Source organism: Dipodomys spectabilis, unplaced genomic scaffold, assembly GCF_019054845.1.
Source record: "Dipodomys spectabilis isolate Male_0828 unplaced genomic scaffold, ASM1905484v1 ptg000032l, whole genome shotgun sequence".
In the NCBI taxonomy this organism is placed as follows: domain Eukaryota; kingdom Metazoa; phylum Chordata; class Mammalia; order Rodentia; family Heteromyidae; genus Dipodomys; species Dipodomys spectabilis.
Genome location: NW_024870709.1, coordinates 19,788,032 through 19,808,638, shown reverse-complemented (window position 1 = coordinate 19,808,638; position 20,607 = coordinate 19,788,032). Strand labels below are relative to the sequence as shown.

Below are 20,607 nucleotides of genomic sequence, written 5' to 3'. Positions count from 1 at the left end.
TTGTGGATGAGTGATTTAGATTTCATCATTACCCATAAACAATTCAGCAATTTAAATCAAAGCTATTAGGTGACTTTTCAAAGTCAGTAATTTATATTTGACTCACGCATTGACCTATCTGCTGTTCAGTTAATGCAACAATCTATGGAGCATATCAATTCTTTCCAGTGTAATTATTTTAGGAGCTCTAATGTAGTTGCCATATCACTGGAGGGATAGTATGTTATCTGGTTAAAAATCCATCATGTACAAATGAGGATATTACACTCTTTAGGAGCATATAGTTTGTAGGTCATGCAGAGACAAACATAAATGAAATAATTCAGACTGGGAGAGTTTGTTGCCATATGAATAGGAAAAATATGTCATGTTTTAATGACATAATAGTAAATGATTCACTAAAATCTAGAAGGAAACATCATTCTCTGTGTCTTATTAATGTTTCCTACTGCTGAACTTGAGAAAGCATTTGGCACTTGGCTGTTAACTCCAAATTAAATCAACGAGGCATAAATATAAAACAATAAAAATTCAAAAGGAAATAAATACATAACTTTTTTCAAAAATTAAAACACATTTTACATGATACACTTAAAGAAGCTAAAAATTTTAAGATGTGTAGTACTCAACCAACTACAAACTTCATCTCTATACGCTTTAAACATAGATTAAAAAATAAGACTAATACAATGAAAAGGTAGTAAATATGGCCAGATAGTTTGAGGTATAAAGTCCTCTATTTTGCTCACTTTTAAAGAAACAAAATACCTGTTACAGATTTCTTTTGCGTATAAAAATATCACAAGTCTTTTAATTTGTGGTTATCCTGAACACGCTATTATGTCCATTTTGTTTTCTTCTTTTGCTTCTATGACCCTCTCTGATCAATGGCTCGATGCTAGTTCTTCACCATTTTGAGTTGAAAAACTTTAATTTAATTCATCAACTAATACATTTTAAAAGCAATTACAAAATGAAATACACCCACCCACCCACTCATCCACTAAATAACAAGGGAAAATAAAGAGTTTTTCAATTTCACGTTAAGGCATTTGTACTCATAGCTGAGTGTCTTATTGGACTTGGAACTTCCACTTGTCTTTCCCAAATCTCATTAGCCCACTAAAGGATGCACCATCATCCATAGCCACCGCTTCCTCCAGTACTTTACACTGGAACTGGACCATTCTTGGATTGTGTTTCTAGAGCTTTAATGCTACTGATGACCTTCTTCTGTGGCCCAACAACAGTAACACCAACCTTCTTCATGTCACTGTAAGAATGAGAACATACAATGAGAATCATGCTTTCATAGGTAGTGTGCATGCAAAATATTTTTAATTAGTAACATATGACTAGGTGCTTTGCACCTAAGTTATTGATTTTTTATTGTCAAGGTGATGTACAGAGGGATTACAATTATATACATAAGGTAGTGAGTACATTTCTTGTCAAACTTCTTACCCTTTTCCTCATTTTCACCCACTTTCCCTCCTCTCCAACAACCCCAAGTTGTGCAGTTCATTTCCAGCATGGTGTCTTGTGAGTATCGTTGCTGTATTGGTTCACCCTTTGTCCTTTGTCTCACCATTTTGTTGTTCCCCTTCTCTTCCCTAATTCAGATAAATGTATATACAATACCCAGGTATTGATTTTTGGTAAAAAGTCAAATTCAGTGACAACAGGGAATAAACCATAGAGAAAATAATACAGAAGAAAAAAGAAATCACATAGTACATTAAAAACAATAACAACAAAGAAAAACCTCTAAACCTCTTGTTTCCATTATCTTGGAGTTCATTTCACTTTGCATCATCTTACATGGTTATATGTACATAAATATTGAACTATTATGATCCTCTGCTAGGACTATCCTAGACATATACTAATTATTACAAATGAGGGAAACCATGTGATCTATGTTTTTTGGGCCTGGCTTACATCAATTAATAGGATTTTTCCAAGTCTTTCCACTTCTTTACAAAAGGGGCAATGCCATTCTTTCTGATGGAAGCATATAAAGTTAGAGATAAGAGAAGTTTCTGATTTTTGGACCATTCATATGTTTTATAGGCTGGTCTCTTTATGTCTTGTGGGAGAATATGATAGTGTAGTGGATTAATATCATCTTCCCCAAACTTTAAAACATAACCTTTTTTGGAATTGGGTCCTTTTTTATCTAATTACTTTAAGATCCTAAATCACATGGTAGCTCCCTTATAAGAAACAGCAAAGACCACACAGTAACACGGAAAAGATTTATGTAAGATGTGCGGTATAGTTGCCATAGCTATCAGTATTTACTAAGAGCTAGAAGAGGTAAGAAAACTTTCTTACCTCTTTACTAGCGAGAAATGTATGTACCCTTGCCAACATATTGATATTAAATTTCTGCCTCCAGAACTGGTAAGAATAAACCTCCAATATTTAAACTAATATATTTGTGATTATTTGTAATAGTGGTCTGATCCATTTTTTTTAGTTCTTATCTAAACGAACATAGACAGGCATGCATTTTTTTGTGGGACTTTATTAAATCATGAATAGCTTGTGGACTGTTTTGACTAAAAAAGCTTGGAAGTAAAAGGTGGTATTATATTGCTTTTCTTTTTATTTTCAGGTATTAAGCAGTTAAAGGGTTCAACTTCTTATTTCTTGAAACATATCTCTGATGATACATTTCTGTTATATAAAAATGTTGGTCCAAAGAATATAGCTTGAGAGATGCCTGGTATAAAACTTTGTCTACAGCCTAGCTCAGACCAGATGGGCAGTCATCTGCATAAGCCAGACATTGAAATGAAAACAGTTCCATCTCTCCAGAACAGATTAGGCCATTTGTTCTCTGAAAGCTTCCATAATATTAACACTGGTCAATACAGACTCACCTACTGAACTCTGCTAAATGGCCCAAAGAATTAGATAGTATAATGAAATTGCTGTTTTCATCAGATTTTAAATTTGTGCAACCACAGAGAAGAGGAACAATATCTTTAAAGTAAAAAATACTTTCAAAATAGAAAATAATTGGTGAGGACATATCTCTATTAATTAAAAATATTATAAACTCAGTCATTAGGCATGAAAATGCAGATTATTCAAATATAGGCAATATTTTTTAAGGTGAAAGACTTAACCAAACATGTGTATTATAAATTGCACATTCTTTTTTCATGTTACATCTTCACATGATCACCTCTTTTTGGGTCTTTACACAAGTTTGTTTCTATATTACCAACACTTTCCTGAGTAATATTGTAAACTCTTTCTATACTTCCTTATTCCTGCACTTGGCATTTTCCTTTTCTGTCCTTAAGCAAGGTTATTACTTTCTAATTTATTTTCTTTATTCTCTACTTTGTCAAATGACAAGTTAAACAACCACATGAAAAGTGATTCTTGTTAAATTTCGAGCTCCACTAAGCAATAGTACCCTGAACAATAGCTTACATTCAACAGACCTCCATCCTTAGTTACTAAGAAGATAAATGTACAAAAGAGCAAAGCACCATTTGGCAAAAGGGAATTCGAGCAAATTGAGAATTTAAGAACAAAGAGCACATATGTGCATGCATGCGTGTGTGTGTGTGTGTGTGTGTGTGTGTGTGTGTGATAACCCACTCAACAAACATACCCATGGAACGATTCTTTAATACTACAAGTAAAGAAAAGAAACACTGGGAGTTCAATTACATCCAAATGGATGATTTGAGCTCCTAGTCGGTTCCAAAGTAATGAAGGGGTGTATAAAACAAACAGTATTTAAATATTTGAGACACAATATACATGTTCCTTAGCATCAGTTCAATAATATTAGCCAAGACTATTCAGCATCTCTGTCATCTGCAAGGAGAATCAAATTCCTGATGATGTAGGATTTTCCTCCATGCTGATAACTTTTATAAAGAAACTTGGATTTTTTCCAAGGTCTTCTCTGACTACATGCTTGAGCTTTCTTTCCTTTCCTAGGAAACACTAGTAAAATGTACAGTGTACCAGCCTCACCACTTCTGAATCACTGTGGATTTACTTACAGCCTTTACTTACAGAAATGTATGCTACTCATGTTGATCTCTCAATTAGAAATGTTTGCATTGCATCATCATTTTTATAAGTCTGTCTTTAAATTGTAAAACTTATATTTCTTTTCCCATTCATTTCCCAAATATAATAAGTCATTATAAAACTATGGCAAATTATTTGCTTGATATATAAATTATTTACTTGAATGTACAACCAGCAAAAAAAAAGTTATACAAAATGCAGGTATGTAAACTGATAGATTCTCTCCATTTTTATATTTTATTTCAATTCTATGTTGTGTTTTATGATACGGGATTTTATTTTGTCTTTTCCTTTTCCTCTTCTGTACAAACGGTTAAAAATGGTAGTCATAGAATGCAGAAAAATATTCCAAAGTTGTATGGTAATTTCCTGAGTTGTTTGAAAAATGTAAGTTCACTGTCTGATTGATGATCTTGATGCTTGGCTCTGACTTCCTTTTCTAAACTGAAGCATTCATCCTCAAGTGGAAGGAAAATAAACATCAGAAACTGGAAGATCACATTCCAAGTTGTAACATACTTTAAAAATCTCTCAAATATACTGTTTAGAAAATCAGAATAAAGCTGTCTCACACTCTGAAAAAACAGTAAGGAAACATATATATTTTTTGTTTAATGAGGAGGCTTCCATCATTTGAAAAATACAAAGGAATTATTCTTTGTATTTATCTCTTGCTTGTCTTTATGTACCCTTTACTCGCTGCTGCCCCCGATTTTTACCTAGCATTCTGTTACATTCAAAATAGGTCTATCCACTGCCAGTCTCAAGAACACATACTGTGTGCTCATTTCATTTCGATTATCCTCCACAGAAGAGAGATAGAAAAGTTCAAGACTAAAGAGCAACTCCAGATAGAGTGTAGAGGTTAATGTGTTATCTGCTACCTTAGAGGCAAGGGTCAGGTGATGACACTTTGAAAATGGCATTTAAAGGTGCAAGATAATGGCATGTAACAATTAATCTACTTCATATTCATCCCACACATTTAATTTTCTCTTCAGCTTTCACAATCCCAGACACTATGCCCTTTCCATTTCTCTCTTCTTTCCTTACTAACCTTTCAAAATCCACCGGACAATACTATATTTATTGAAGAAAACTATGTATTTTCTGGGATTCATATGAAATTTGGATGATTTGAGTAGCTTGTATTTCACCAACATTCTGAATTTACAAATAGATTAATTGATTAATTAATAGATTAATTAATGAGGGGAAAACTCTACTGGCTTTTATTGTAATGCAATAGTTTGAAAAGGAATAAAAGAAAAAAATAGGTATCTATGTATTCTATAATAATCTCTAGAGTATTTGGTCAAGTGAATCATTTTGAATTGAGGGTGAATGCCAGAAAGAAAGGAGACTGGAATAAGTTCAAAGAATGTGTCTAAGAACAAAAAAAGAAAAAAATGATACAAAATAGGTAGTTGTGGAGGTGGGAGGGAAGGGATAGTAGGGGGAAAACAAAGGAGGAGGCAACAATGCTCAATAGGAAATGTACTCATTACCTTGGTCATGTAACTGTAACCCCTCTGTACAGCATTTTTACAATAAAAAACATACAAAAAAGAAATAGGTAGCTAAATATATTATAGAACTTGATGTGAAAATGCTACTTAATATATTATTCAAAACATTTTATAAATCCTCAGCTTTGCATTACAAACTCAGGACATAAAGTGCAAGACACTGTGGTGTCCCAACTAAGGAAGTAATTTATTTCAAGGAGTTTTGAGGGAACAGATGCTAATCTCATAGTATATCTAAACTGAACAGGAAGAGAAGAAAGAACATTGTGAGCCATGGAATCCTGTGGTATGTAACACCATGCAGCCCAGTGTAAAAGACAAAGCTGAAAGAATCTGGTCTGTTAGGAAAAACTTGGATCTCACCTTGGATACATACTTGCAGATTGCACAAATGAAAGTAATAATGAAGTGAAATAGTCTACTTAGTCAAAAGGAGGTTTGTGTTCAACACAAAGTTGTGAACACAAATATAATACTAACTTGGAAGTTAACAAATGTTGTCATTTCAAATTTTTTGGAGCAGCTTTCTTGCCACACCTACAGATGACTGTATTTAAATTATACACTTGCAGTTCATTTTATGAACAGTGTGATGTATCATCCATGTCAATGTAGTGTTTTTCTATTTAATAGCCCTGAATGTTGATATTTTACTGAGAATAAACATTTGCATAACTCTGCCTTTAAAAGTCTGGCAAGGGTGTGGGTATTTTCAAAGTCATGCTTATTCTTTGTTATGGTTTTGTGTTTTAAATCAAGTGTCTTGCCTATCACAACCCTATTTATATTACTGAAATAAGGATGTATAAAAATGTTTGAATTGATGAATATATCCTGTGACTGTGTCCAATCAACATAAACTTAATGAGTTAAAAATCTAGTCAATTAATGTTAACTCTTTCTTTAAACAAGAAATCAGTGCATATTAAATAGACTATGGAACTTATTTTCTAAGTTCACCTCTTCAGCTGGCAATAAACTCTTCCTGAAGGTCCTTTTGTAGTTTAACATATTTTTGATTGGAAGTTATATCATGAATTAATACCTTTATAATTTAAAATATTTTAATTGTAATACATATATTAATTATACATTTTTAATTTTACATATTTATACTGAACACTCCTTTTTAATATCTAGTTTGTTTTCTTCTCTACAAAAATGAAATGGCTTTGTTTAATAACTCACAGGTGAAAAAAATGCTTTGCATATTCAATCATATTAATATAGTCAAATGTTAGTTGGAGGGCATAAGACTTAAAGGAAGTTAGAACAAGTAATGGAACAAAGAATAGAAGCAGAAAAACAAAGATGGTGCAGGCTGCAATATTCTGAACAACTTCTGTTGTATCCGTTCAACACAAACACTGTTCTTTGGGAGAATTTTCCCTATTACTATCAAGAAAATGCCCTAGAACTAATGCCACCTCACTTTCTTTGAATAGAAGTCACAAATAATAACAAGTTTATATTTTTAGTGGTGCCAATCTAGAAGTGGAACTGAACCAGTCCTAGTTTCTCTTCTGGGGACTTAGAATTAAAAGTGGTGATCCCTTATCATCTGAGTGCAATTGTGCCTTAGAGTTGAGAAAAAGACTAATTTGGCCAGGCACATGGGAATACAGAAATAGTCATGCAGGAAGAATGAAGTCAATTGGGCCTCATTCCCAGATAGGTGAATGTATGAGTTCAACTCCTTACTTTTCAGTTGCCAAAAAATGATATCTTGTGGATAGAGGCTAATTTCCATGACTAGTCACTTGATTCTTTATAAAATGCCCTTAAGTTTAGGGTCATTTCAAATAAACGGGATCCTGTTAACAAATGACCATTGTCTAAGAAATATAGCATAATATACTTGATTATTATTGTACTTTACACATGAACCCATACATTATTGTTTTGATATATATTATTCTAGCCCAACTGTCAACCTTTCAAGAAAAAAAAAAACACAAACATTTCTTATCTTTAGCCTTTACGCATAACATGTTATCTTTTACAGAAAAGACACAGGAACCATGATGTAAAATACTTATTTCCTAGGTGGGAATGTAACTTTTAGATTTTTTTCAACATGTTTCTCTGTATTCCAGATTATTTCACTCACATCTCAAATTCTGTATTTGCACAAGTGAAGCTTTTGTAAAAACATAACAGAAAATAGCCAGGCACCAGTGGCTCATGCTTATTATCCTAGATGCTTGTAAGACAAAGTTGTGAAGATTGTGGTTTGAAGCCATCATGGTGAGGGGAAGAGTTCATGTTAACCCCTCTCAATCAATGGTTGGGTGCTTCAGTGGTGTACACCTGTCATAAAAGTTATAAAGGAAATGTAAATAGAAGAATCATGGTCCCGGCTGGCTTAGGAAAAAAAAAAAGACCCTATCTCAAAAATAGCTAGAGACATAGGTCAAATCTAAAACCTGAACTAAACCTGGTATTGAAAAAAAAAATCAAACATCAGGAATATATGCCATGTCTAATTATGTTTTAAAAAACTGAGGCTTAGAGCCAGACACCGGTGGCTCACGCCTGTAATCCTAGCTACTCAGGAGGCTGAGATCTGGGGATCATGATTCAAAGCCAGCCCGGGAAGAAAAGTCCTTGGGAGTCTTACCTCTAACCGGAAAGTGGCGCTGTGGCTCAAGTGGTAGAGCGCTCGCCTTGAGCTGAAGAGCTGGGGGACAGAGATCAGGCCCAGAGTTCAAGCCCCTTGACCAACAACAAAATAAAAATAACTAACTAACTAAATAAATAAATAATAAATAAATAAATTAATTAATTAAAAAATTGGGGCTTAGCATATGGGTGCCCATATGGGTGTGAGCATTAGTGTATTTCAAAATATAGTGTCCGTAAAGACACCTGTTTGGAGGTTTTGTCATAAGAGAGTAAGACACCACAAAACAAACGAAGAAGATTTGGTTACTGAAATATCCAGGGTGAACTCATTCAGAAGTGTGATTGACACATAGAACACACTCATTAAACCAGCTAGGGTTTGCAGAGAGTTCATAATCTATCATTGCTTGCAATAGTATCTTGTTTTTTCTTACTCTGTGGAAATCTTGGCGATGGTGTCACAAGAGCTGTATTCCACGCCTGTGAAGATTTCTTTGCAGTGCGCCGTCCGAACACCATTGAGCCAATCACCTGTTGAGCGGAAGGTAGCGATATCGACGTTGCTTTGGTCCAGGAGAAGGTTTGATGGCCTGCCGGCAGAGAAAGCACAAAACGGAGAGAGATCAGGAGTTAGCAGAGAGGCCATGTATCACCTTGACCTGACATCAGTGAGACCTTCCAAAATCCACGTGGTGCTCATGTTTATTCCTAGAACTGATCTTCTAGGAAAATTTCATTTTTTTAAGCCGACAATGTGGAAGAAAATTACAATCACTTTGTCTGAGGGTTCCTTCTTCACTCTGAACTACTTTTAATGTTTTTGAAATTTTGTCAGTGAATAGCATAAATACACTCATACACTCTTTGTATAATGTGTTTAGTATTAGTAAAGATGGTGGTAAGTTAAGGCATTGTTATAGAGGTATGGCACACCACATACTTTACTGTCTTATTAATGGGTTCAGTTTCAACTTTAAATTCTATCCACGGGGTGTTTGTTCATCGACACTGTTTAGATTGCTGTCTATAGAATACTGTGAATGATCTAAGCTACATTTATAGTAGGATTGTAAGCAGCACAGATGTAAATAGTGCTACACTTGTGATTAAACATAAGAATTGCAAAATAAATACAAAAACTGTTGAATAATAAATTCTTGCATATTTGACACCGATGAGTGGTGAATCTCTCACATATGTAATTGTAGTTATTCAGCTCTGGATTGAAATTGTGATTTATATTGACAACACAATTCATCATTAACAAGAGGGACTCTAGATATTGTTTTATTTAATTACAGGCTCTATGTCAGATCTAGGAACACTCATGAGTCCTGTTTTATTAAAAGGAAAAAAAATGACATAAAGGAAATGGAGGTCACTATCATCCTGTCTTGAATAGTCTAAAGAGTAGCTTATTAGTAAACTAACTTTATGGTTTTTGTTTTTGTTTGTTTTGCTTCTTTTCTCAGTAACCTCTTTAACTTCTTTGACTGGAACTGGTTAATAACTGGACAAATATTCTTTGGAGAATTATTACTTAGCCCCTCTAAATAATGTAGTCTTCAATAGACACATTATATATAACACTGCATTTCTTCATTGTTTATTGACCAGTAAATAACCGTGACAAATATTTTTAAATCGTATATGACAAAAGTTTGTGAGAAAAATGAACTGAATCCTAGAATTAGGACAATGTGATGTTAAACTCTTCACACACGTTTGTGCACACACACACACACACACACACACACACACACACACACACACACATATTCACCTCATATTTTCCATGTCAACAGTAGCTGTAGCACAAACCCTAATGTCGACTCCTGGTTCAATGAATAGTAATACTTCTTTATTTATGGGTTTGTGGGTATAAAGAATCAAACCTCAGGACATTTATTCAGAATATTTATGAAGTGTGCCTAATAGCACAATGCAGAATATTCTTTTCTTAACTCCAAATAGTTTGTAGTTTTAAACTCAACGTGTTGGCCAGACATAACAAGAGTTTGGCAAAAATTAGTATATATAAATTGAAATAGAACAGGACGTGTGGATTAGGGATTAGAGTGACCCCAACTGAGTTCTTCTGTTTATTACTTGGATCAAAGTACAACCAAGACCAAGGAAAAAGAGGAAAAAAGAAGAAAGAAAGAAAACCTAATTTTGATGTCAGTGACCTCAGAATAACCAGTCCTGCAAAGTATCATTTTTCCACTTCCAGGATTTCTCTGGGGATTTCAAATAAAAATTGGTTCTTTTCCTCCTCTGAGAGGACATCTGGAGAGTTTATCAATGGATAGGAATTTGTCTCTTACTGAGAAGAGCCTCTGATGTCTCTTCATGCGCACCAAGGGAATCTGGGCTTTCTGAGCAGCTGCAGGCAGAGGCGTTTATTTTTTTGTTCAGCCCCAGCCCCAGACACTGGGTCTGAAGGGGAAATTTATAGGCTGGGTGATGTGCACCGTGAGCTCACACTTTTACTAGACAAATTAGATAGGTTTCAATCCGTGCAGCTGTAAATGATGTCCTACAGAGTTCCACCTGATCTTTTACAGCTTTTCATAAATCAGTGCCTACTGGCCACAGACCGCAGTCATTAAAAAGAAATCATGGAAATTACATGTTTGCTCAGGGGAAGCAAAAAATAACTTTCCTCCCTTGCTCTCTCCCTCCTTGTATTTGGGTGAATTATTCTTTTATGGACATTAAAGAGGTATACATATTTTTCTTCCTATCAATCTCGTTCTTAGCCATAAATGGTTACAGACCAATTAGCACCAGGTACTGGGGTAACAAATGTCAATTAACAATGCCAAGAATACCTTCTGAAAATGACCTTATTTTAACATTTAGACTCTGAATCATTAGAAATGAGGAATAGCCTTCCCTTTTGTAACTGTTCTTTACAAAGGACTTCATTTTCATGTATTAATGATTGATGCACATTTCCTGAATAAGTAGATGTCGCTGAATTCTAAAAGGAGAGATCAATAACACTGATCACTATAATTACTTTTTAATTTGTTGTAATTAGTTTCGGGGAATATATTAAATCCAGGCCACAAAAGGTAATGACATTTACTTTTATTTGTTGTCTGGGAATGCAATACAATATTTCTTTTTGTAGTTTATTTTTAATTTTTAATTGCAAATGTTGACTACTCACTATATTGCATGACATAAATTTAATACTTGTCAAAAATTTATTTATTTTAAAGTAAATTCATGTTGACTTTGATCTTGCATACAAGACTAAGTAAATTCAAGCTTTCATTAGTAACTAATGTCATTTTGAATCAGTGTTATTCTCACCAGGAAACTAGTACAAAAGTGACAAACTAAAGAAATAAAGTCATCATGTTTATTTTAGTTTTCTTCATTTCTTTAAAAATAAAAAAGTAAATGAAGTAAAAATCACTTTGATTTTTATATCTTGTTTAAATAGAAGAAATCTCCTGGATACTTAGCATGTTTGCTTCCCTAAAAAACATCATGCATTATATTTGTTCAGTGAGTAAGTAACCCTGTCAGTTTCAGATTTTGAGGTCAAAGTCATTTTGAGAAATAGGTAGATTGCTTTTAGGTCCTCAGATTTATCATAAAGGATAAAATATTTGTCTAAATAACTTTTTCTGAAAATGATTTATATTACATACTCCTGGAGATTCAAAGATCTTAAGCCAACTTTTTTAATTGCTATTAGCAGGAGAAATTATGGGGATACTTGTATTTTTTCCTATCTATGTTTCTGATTATTAAAAATCTTTTAAAAGTTAGAAGTAGTCAATGCAGTGGAAAATATATATACAAAACATTTTAATTCACCATGTGTAATTGCCTCTGCAAATCATCATATTAAGTATACCATTAAAGTCTTCATCACAAAATAGATAGCCTGCACTAAAGAATTTCAGTCTGAAGATTTTGAATGTATTATTTACCTTTGGTGCCAAGAATGTGGATCCCATGAATTTATAGTATTATTGATAAATTCTTAGATGGTATAGATTCTGTGGATTAAGAACCAATTATTCATTTACTTTATTTTATGTATATACTGGAATTTAACTATACTCAAATTCATATCTTATCTAAATTTATAAACATGTATGTATAAATACCTATAACAATAGTCTTTTTTCATTACTTTTTATTTTTATATTAACTCTAATCATAAGCATAATTGAATATCTCTTTTAAAAACCTCTAATATTGTAACAATACTATCTCAAAAGTTTTCTTTAATACAAATCTGGCATATTTCTTCCAGATATCAAACAAAATGTGTTTCAAAATAGGCTAAAATTGCTATTGTAAGACAACTTCTACTATCTTTAAAGTGAAATTTAGGTATCATATGCATAATAAATTTCATGGCTTCAATCTTTTATTCTCCATGCAGCAACATGTTGCTCATTTGCACTGTTGTGTGCTCATCATTCCCATCACTTAGAACAGTATTTGTCTACATTTCAAAGATGAAAATCTGTGCCAGTTACTGAGGCATGCTCCATGCTCCTAGTATCCAAAATTCTACTTTTATTTCTATCAGTCTCTTCTTTGGGTCTGTAGTAGGAATCCCACAAATGTATCTTTTTTTGGTAACTCACTTATTTGCTTAGCAGCTTTTTCTATCAGTAACATCTTTTTTTTAATTTTATTTTATTCTCAAGGTGATGTGCAGAGAGGTAACAGTAACATAAGCAATGTAGTTAGTACATTTCTTGTCAGTAAAAGTTCTAAAAAAAATCTCTGATTTTTAAAATGAAAGGGGAAGCTTTTTACCCCCATTATATATGTACATTAAAATCACATGTATCTTTTTTCCCTTGCTTTCTCAAAAGCAAGATTTTATCATCTCTTTCCTTTTCATCCTCCAGAAATAAATTGACCACTTAAAATGTCCTATCACTCCAAAAAAAATCAAAACATTTCAAAACAGTTCTGTGGAAAGGATTTAATGCACTTTCCAATGCTTCATTTAAAAGCTTCCTTTTCCTTCATTTTTTTTTCTTAGCTTCTAATAGCTTTTAATAATGAAGTTTATTTTAATCCCTTTTTGAAAGTTTTTTTCTTTCTTTTTTTATGCAATGGCTTAAGAGTCTTTACATTTTCTACTCTGTTTCCAAAGTTCTAAATTGAGATGTTGCTTTCTAGATTGGAGTTAGTGAGTGGGTTGATGTTTTCAGATATAAACAACGTTTATTTCTTTACAGGGCTCCCATCCACTGGCACTGACTGAGTTCATAGCTGCCTTACAAGGAGCCTCTAATCCTCAGTGGGGATATATACACAGTTGTACATAATAGAGACTTTCCATCACTCAGTTATGCCTTTTGCACTTTTGGGTATTTCAGTTTTTGGCCTGGACTAAGTGATTGAGAACTTTTAAGGCTTCAGTAAGACCCTTGGACTTCAAGACAGGACAAATATAGCAAGAAGAGGCTCAAATTTAGTCTTAAAGTTGAGGATGACAACCTATCTAAAAAACCATGCTCCATGATTTATAATAATTGCTCTTGGTAATCCACCATATATAAGGACCTTAATAGAAAAAATTAGAAAAGTTAAAAAGTTTATAGTTCCAAAATAGGATCAAAGCAAATGTGGCAACATATACATAGCTTTCTTTTCTCCCCATACATAACCTTCAGATTCTTTTTTTGTTCATGTTGGTCATGAGGCTTGAACTCATGGCCTGGGTACTGTCCCTGAGCCCTTTTGGTCAAGACTATCTCTCTACCAGTTTGAACCACACCACCACTTCTAGTTTTCTGGTGGTTAATTGGAGATAAGTGTCTCACAGACTTTCCTGATGGACTGGCTTTAAATCACAATCCTCAGATCTCAGCCTCTTGAGCAGCTAGGATTATAGGCATGAGACACCAGCTCCTGGCTTAAACTTCAGATTTCTATGAACTTAGTTTTATTGTGTCCAGGTGTTCACCTGTCTCACAGACTTATCTCTCTCTACCTTTCATACTTTTAACATAGAGCATGCTGACCTTACAGTTCTACACATAAAAAACATAGAAATACATGTCTATACAGCATCTTACAATGCGTATCTTATTAGTCATGATAGCTCAAAATATTTATTTAACTTTATTTGCACACTTCTTTCTTTCCTCTGCTATCACCCAGGTTTTTTCTTATATTATTGAAATCATCACTTTTTTGTGTGTGTTCTCAGGATTGAACTCAAGCTGCTTGCTTTCTAGGCAAGAGGCATGTACTTTACCATTTGAGCCATGCCCCAGACCTTTTGCTTTCAATTTCTTTGGATTCATTTATTGGTTTGTTTTTTCTTAGGGTCTGTGCTTTTGACTAGGTGGCTTTTGGAATGCCATCCTCCTACCTCTGCTTCACATGTAGCTGAAATGACAAGACTGGTCTGTCCCATCAGGTCCCATCTTAATTAATTAATTTTAATGGGACAGGGGAATTGAACTCAGGCCTTGCATTTTTGTTAAGGAGGCACTTAACATTTAGCCATACCTCAAACCCTGTTATTTTGATAGTTACTTGTAGGGAACTCTGAGGATGAGCTGTGAGACCAGGAAAACCTTAAGAGTTTGGAATGCCACTTCATCAGTCCTGAGAAGGCTGAGAACTGGATCTGGAAAGGTCAAAACACACAAGGTAAAATAAATGTCTAACTTACTATTAACTGGACTCCATGACATCTGAGGCGCATTTGACTGGATCTTATAATGTTTAAGTTGGAGTTGTTTGGACCCTATGAAGCTTGAGACATTGGGAATACAATGAATGTTTTATGTTACGGTTGTGGGTTTTGAAAATGTTCACAGCTTCCTTCTGTTCCCTAGCAATAAGGGAGTCAATTCTTATTATGCACACAAACTATACCTCATGTTAATGACTGTAATCAGAAGATAGATTGATACCTTGTGTTCTGTATGCACCTATAGCAACCTTCCCTGTACTGAACTAAATAAATAGGCTTACTTACAGGAGCTCAGGGTCTAAGACCTGGTGGCACTTGACCCTCTGGTCCCCATTTGCATTACTCTCTTTCTCTCTCTCTCTCTGGTTTCATTGTTCTAGGTTGTAGGTAGCAACATTTATTTTTGAGATAGGGCCTCACTTTATATGCAAGCATACACAATCTGCCTATATTAGGTTTCCTGATCATAGTGAAGAAAGCAGGAATAAGCCACTGTGCCCAGCTTTGACCTGAGGAGTAGGTCTCATGATTTCTTCTGCCTGAACTTAAACTTGAACCACAAACCTCCCAATATTAGCCTGTCAATGAATGAGGATTACATGTATGAACCACCAATGCTCAGCCATCTATCCTCTCATTCTTCACTGTGGGTATGTTTAGATCTATTCCTTCTTAAGGAAAGGACTATTCCACTGGGACAATATCTTAAAGCCTGGAATGTTTTCCCATTTTCCTCATGGATATGTTTGCATTTCTAGAAATAACATTTAGTCTTGACAAGATCATCTCTCAGGATCTTTTCTCATAATTTCTTTTTAATAACTCCTAAATAGTATCAGAAATATACAATGCAATGTAATTTGGACATGTCCAATGTGTTGGGGATGATTTTCTTCTGGAACAAAGTTCTCTTAACCTGTTAAAGTTTTATCTTGTTATTGTAAAATCTCATTCAGTTAAGTTTTCTTTCCCTTCTCATTACTGCTTAAAACAACTAAAAGAGTTTTTGTTTTGGCATGTTTTGGCATATCCTATCCATCTGGTTTTTCTTCTCTCCCACTTCAACCAGATACAGGGAGAAATGATACAGACACTTTCAGATTTTGGAGGAATAATTCTTTTTTTTTCCAGTCATAGGACCGGAACTCAGGGCCTGGATGCTGTCCCTGAGCTCTTCAGCTCAAGGCTAGTGCTCTACCACTTGAGCCACAGTGCCACTTCTGGCTTTTTCTGCTTATGTGGTGCTGAAGATCAAACCCAGTGCCTCATGCATGCAAGGCAAGCTCTCTACCACTGAGCCACCTTCCCAGCCTGGAATAATTCTTTTATAAATTGTCACCACAAGTGAGACCAAGAGTGAAGAGATATACTAAAAAATAGCTGTCTTGGTATTAAAATAAATGATTTTCCCTAAAGCAATTACTTTTAAAAGTTACTTAGGCAATACAATAGGATAAATTAAAATTTTACCATAAAGGTAATTAGATCCCGGAAGACTCTGAAAACATTATTACTTTAAGAATAATGCTACTTTTCTAAAAAAAAGAAACCATTTTGTGGTCCGTGAATATACATAATTCTCTATATTGATTGAAGTGTGTTAGAATCTTAAATTCTTGTTAACAGGTATAAATTAGTATTGGAAGAGTTTCCTGTCATGGGATTGAGGAATATATTTTTGCAGTTGAAATGACATAGAAAGGCATATGGGAAATTTTGCTTAGAAAAATATTTTAAGCTTCTACCACATTTTAGCAATTTCTTTATCAATTTATCTATTCAGTCCGAAACTGTTTTTAAATAAATGTGTTGCAAAGGGATAATTATTAGACCTTTCTGAAAATGTTTTTCTGTTCAGATGAATTTTACTAATGCTGTCAGAAAGTATTGATTCGTGTACTGAATACTTCATACACATCTATTGACAATACAAGAGAAATGACATTCTCAAAGGGCTTCCAGTTTTAGATGGGAATAGATACTTAAAAAGGATCAACATGCATGTGCACACCCACAAAAATCAGATTTAAAAAGGAATTAAAAAGATACATGTGGCACTTTGTAGAAGAACGATGATATCAAACTTTTAAGTTTTGTTGACAGAGAATACTTCAATTAATACATAATATAAAGGTAAATCCTAGGCAAGAGGACCCACAGGTGCCTCCACCTCTTGAAATGCTCTCTTTTCTGGAGTCACCAGAAGTGAACATAAGCTATTAGATTGTTTAAATGGAAGTAGTAATATTGACAGGTTAAAGTGGTCACTCTTCTCCTCATACAACCACTCCTTCTTCCACAAAGCAGTTATGTAAATCAAATCATATCACTTTTGAGCTTCAAATGCTTTAATAGATTCCGCATGCACTCGAAAAAAATAGCACAGTCTTCATGAGGGCCTGCGGAGCCTCAAATGCTCTGGCTTCTATTCTCCTCCTTAGTCTATTACTTGACTCTTGCTTTTTCTTTTACTTTTCCATCACATTGTCTCTGCCATGTCTTAAAGCACCCAAAACTGTTCTTATCTGAAGATATTTTCAGCATATTTACCTAGGTTAAGAACATTTTTTTTAATATGTAAAGGGAGTTTTAAAGCAACTGTTTAATTATTATCCTTCAGGTCTTAGCTACCAGAGAACCTCCTCAACCAGTTATTTCTCATTTTATTTAAATTGTTTTGTCTTTAAAGAGCTGTGCAGAAGAGTTGCCATTCAGTTTATTGTTAATCAATTTCATTCAAAAGGCTGGCATGTTTGTGATTAAATATATTGCAAGGGCATCACTGGAAAATCAAAGGCTGCTGAGTTCATTCAGTTGCAAAAATAAATGAGTAATTATCACCAACAATAGGAAAACTAGTTTTCTTTCTTAAGGAAACAGTGTTTCCTGGAATCCTTAAGTGTTCATGTGACATGTTCATAAGAATGTCATAATGATACAATCATGTTATACATCATGATGTCATTAAGTAAGTATATAGTGCTTCAGATTTCTACATTTAGGAGAAGTAAGGCCAGTAGCACTTCACAGAAAATGTTTATATTTTACCTAAAATGGATTGCTTTGTGACAAAATATATAGAATTTATTCAAGTAAGAACATAAACTAGACAAAAATCTCTATGTATAATAGAAAAATCAATCAAGAAAGCATAGTACTATTTGGATGCTAGAACACATTCTAACTACCATGATCAGTCATTAAAACTATCTTCATCCATAACATTGAAGTTAAATACTCAAGATCATAACGTATAACTTAGCTTTATCTTGATAATTCCATTTTATGTAAATGGTTTAAAGGTATATTGATGATATAAAAAGAATTGAAAAGTTGCTTTGCCTCACTATGATGATACTGAGTGAAGATCAAAAGAAATAGTTTCAAGGTGTAAAATGAAGACCATATGGTCCTGGGAAGGACAGCTTTGTTACCCTGTTAGTTGTTAAACTGTCAAGTGGACTTCCAAAAGAGTCTGCATTGTCTCTCCCTGTGAAGTTTAGGACAGAGACTCCTCCTGATGGGATAACTTATGGAATTCTTTATCTACAGTTCTATCACTACATTCTGTCTTACTGACCTATAAATATTATACTCAACGAATAAACTATTATAGTCACATTCTGATACTTGGTTGAGATTCTGCTTAATCATTTTATGCAAATGCAAAAGCTGGATGATAGATGCTCCTGTATTCTACTAAAAGTAGCCTATACATGAATCTTAATACTGGAACTCTGAAACTCATAGAAGAAAATATATAGAAAAAGCACTATAATATTAGTCTTGGTAATAATATTTTGGGGGTATGGCCACAAATAGGTGGGATTCCAACAAACTAAAGAGTTCTGTAGAGCAGAAAAAATAAGAAAGCAATCAACATAATGGAGAAATATTTATAAAATATAAGGGTAATGTGCATAATACATATTATTCATACAATTTAAAGGCAAAAAACAAACACCTCCCATAAAAGTAACTTGATTATAAACTTGGACCTATATGGATATTTTGTCAAAGGAGACACATAGTTGGCTACCAAATACATAAAAGTTTGCATAACATCACTAATCACCAAGAATATGGAAATCAAAACCATGTTCCACCCAGTGTAGGTGACATTATCTTATAAAAAAAGAAACAGATAATAAGAAGTAATGAGGATGTAGATATGGTTGGAGTAATGTGAGTTCATAGATACATTATTAAGAATAAAAAGAAGAAACACTATATGATTCAGTGATACCAATGATGGATATCCAAAAGAAATAAATCAGTAAATAAGGAAAGAGGTAACACTGTTCCAAAAGAAATGTACTCATTACCTGACTTACGTAACTGTAACCCTTCTGTATGTCACCTTTACAATAAAAATTAAATTTTAAATTCTAAATTTAAATTTAAAATTAAAAAATAGTTTCAAGATATCTCTGTATCTATGCATTCATGGTAGCATTATTCATAATGATCAAAAGATGAAATGACCTGAATATCATCAATATATAAATGGATGAAGAAAATGTGATGTATTTTATCATCATTACCTTATCACATATTATATGTGATGTGTATATATGCATATATATATTCAAACATTTATATTTATTGTCATATACATATATGCATTTATATTATACATAATGTATGTATGACAACTCAGATAAATTGTGACAACATTATATAAAGTGAAATAAGCCAGATAGAGACAACTGCTATATGAACTCGTTTACACATGGAATTAAAAAAAATCTAACACAGAAACAGACAGAAGAGCAGCATTTGCTAGTTTTTCCTAATGAAGTGTGAAAGTTGGAAGCTATTAGACAAGGACTTTCCCTCCCCCCCATCTCCCTCTCTTCTCTCCTCTCTCCTCTCCCCTCTCCTCTTCTCTGCCCTCTTCCCCCTTTCCTCTCCCTTTTCCCTCTCTTTCCTTCTCTATTAAATGGAAAATGTAAAGAAGCTATATGCTCAGATTTCTTACTTCCCAGACTTAAAGCTGCATATATAGAGACACTTCCAGACAGTGAAAACGGTTTTTTAAAAATCTCAGAATTTTCATGATTATTAACGAGAGGTCTGAGAATCTTTCCCAAAAAACAGAAAACACACAACTCTGGTCCTGAGAAATGCAATTTTCAAATAACGCCGCTAAAGGAGTGAGGGGAAGAGATGGGTAAGCATATTGGAGATGGGAACCACATGCATTTCAGAGTGAGTGTGGTGTGCAAAGCCCAATGTGTCACCTTGCTGCAGCACTGGTGATGATCTTCAGACTGCCGGGATTCCGGATGAGCTTGTCTAGAATGCTGACAATCTGCTCAAACTTGGGCCTGTTGTTTCTGTCTTTCTGCCAGCAGTCCAGCATCAGCTGATACAAGGCAGCTGGGCAGTCCATGGGGGGTGGCAGGCGATAGCCCTCATCCACAGCTTTAATTACCTGTATGAGAAGCAAAGTTTCCAGGGACTTCAGAAAGGAGGCTGGTTTTACTTCTTCATTCACGTTGACATACAAATTTATGTTTTAAATTTACCTAGTGTACAGATTTTAGTGAAATCACAGTTCAAATGGACCCTCCACAGCATAGTAAACCCCCCTGGGTAAAATCCTATGTACTATACAATTTAGTAGCTATTAGTTCATTGGTATTTTAAAAATATTAATATTAATATAAAATACATATTAATAAG

General features: G+C 34.0%; 1 protein-coding gene across 2 annotated transcripts in view; it reads right to left on the bottom strand.

Annotated features, from left to right (window-relative positions):
• Nucleotides 1–1,014: 1,014 nt before the first annotated feature.
• The window catches only part of Epha3 (EPH receptor A3), a 316,446-nt gene continuing 296,853 nt past the window's right edge, over nucleotides 1,015–20,607 (bottom strand). Inside the window, exons 15-17 of one of the 2 annotated variants that reach the window (XM_042676814.1) lie at nucleotides 20,163–20,356; nucleotides 8,654–8,809; nucleotides 1,015–1,273 (exon numbers count right to left, since the gene is read on the bottom strand). In XM_042676814.1, the coding sequence (XP_042532748.1) occupies nucleotides 1,168–1,273; nucleotides 8,654–8,809; nucleotides 20,163–20,356 (456 nt within the window). In that variant the 3' untranslated portion in view covers nucleotides 1,015–1,167. The remainder of the gene's footprint in view (nucleotides 1,274–8,653; nucleotides 8,810–20,162; nucleotides 20,357–20,607) is intronic. The other variant, XM_042676816.1, reaches the window with a different exon arrangement.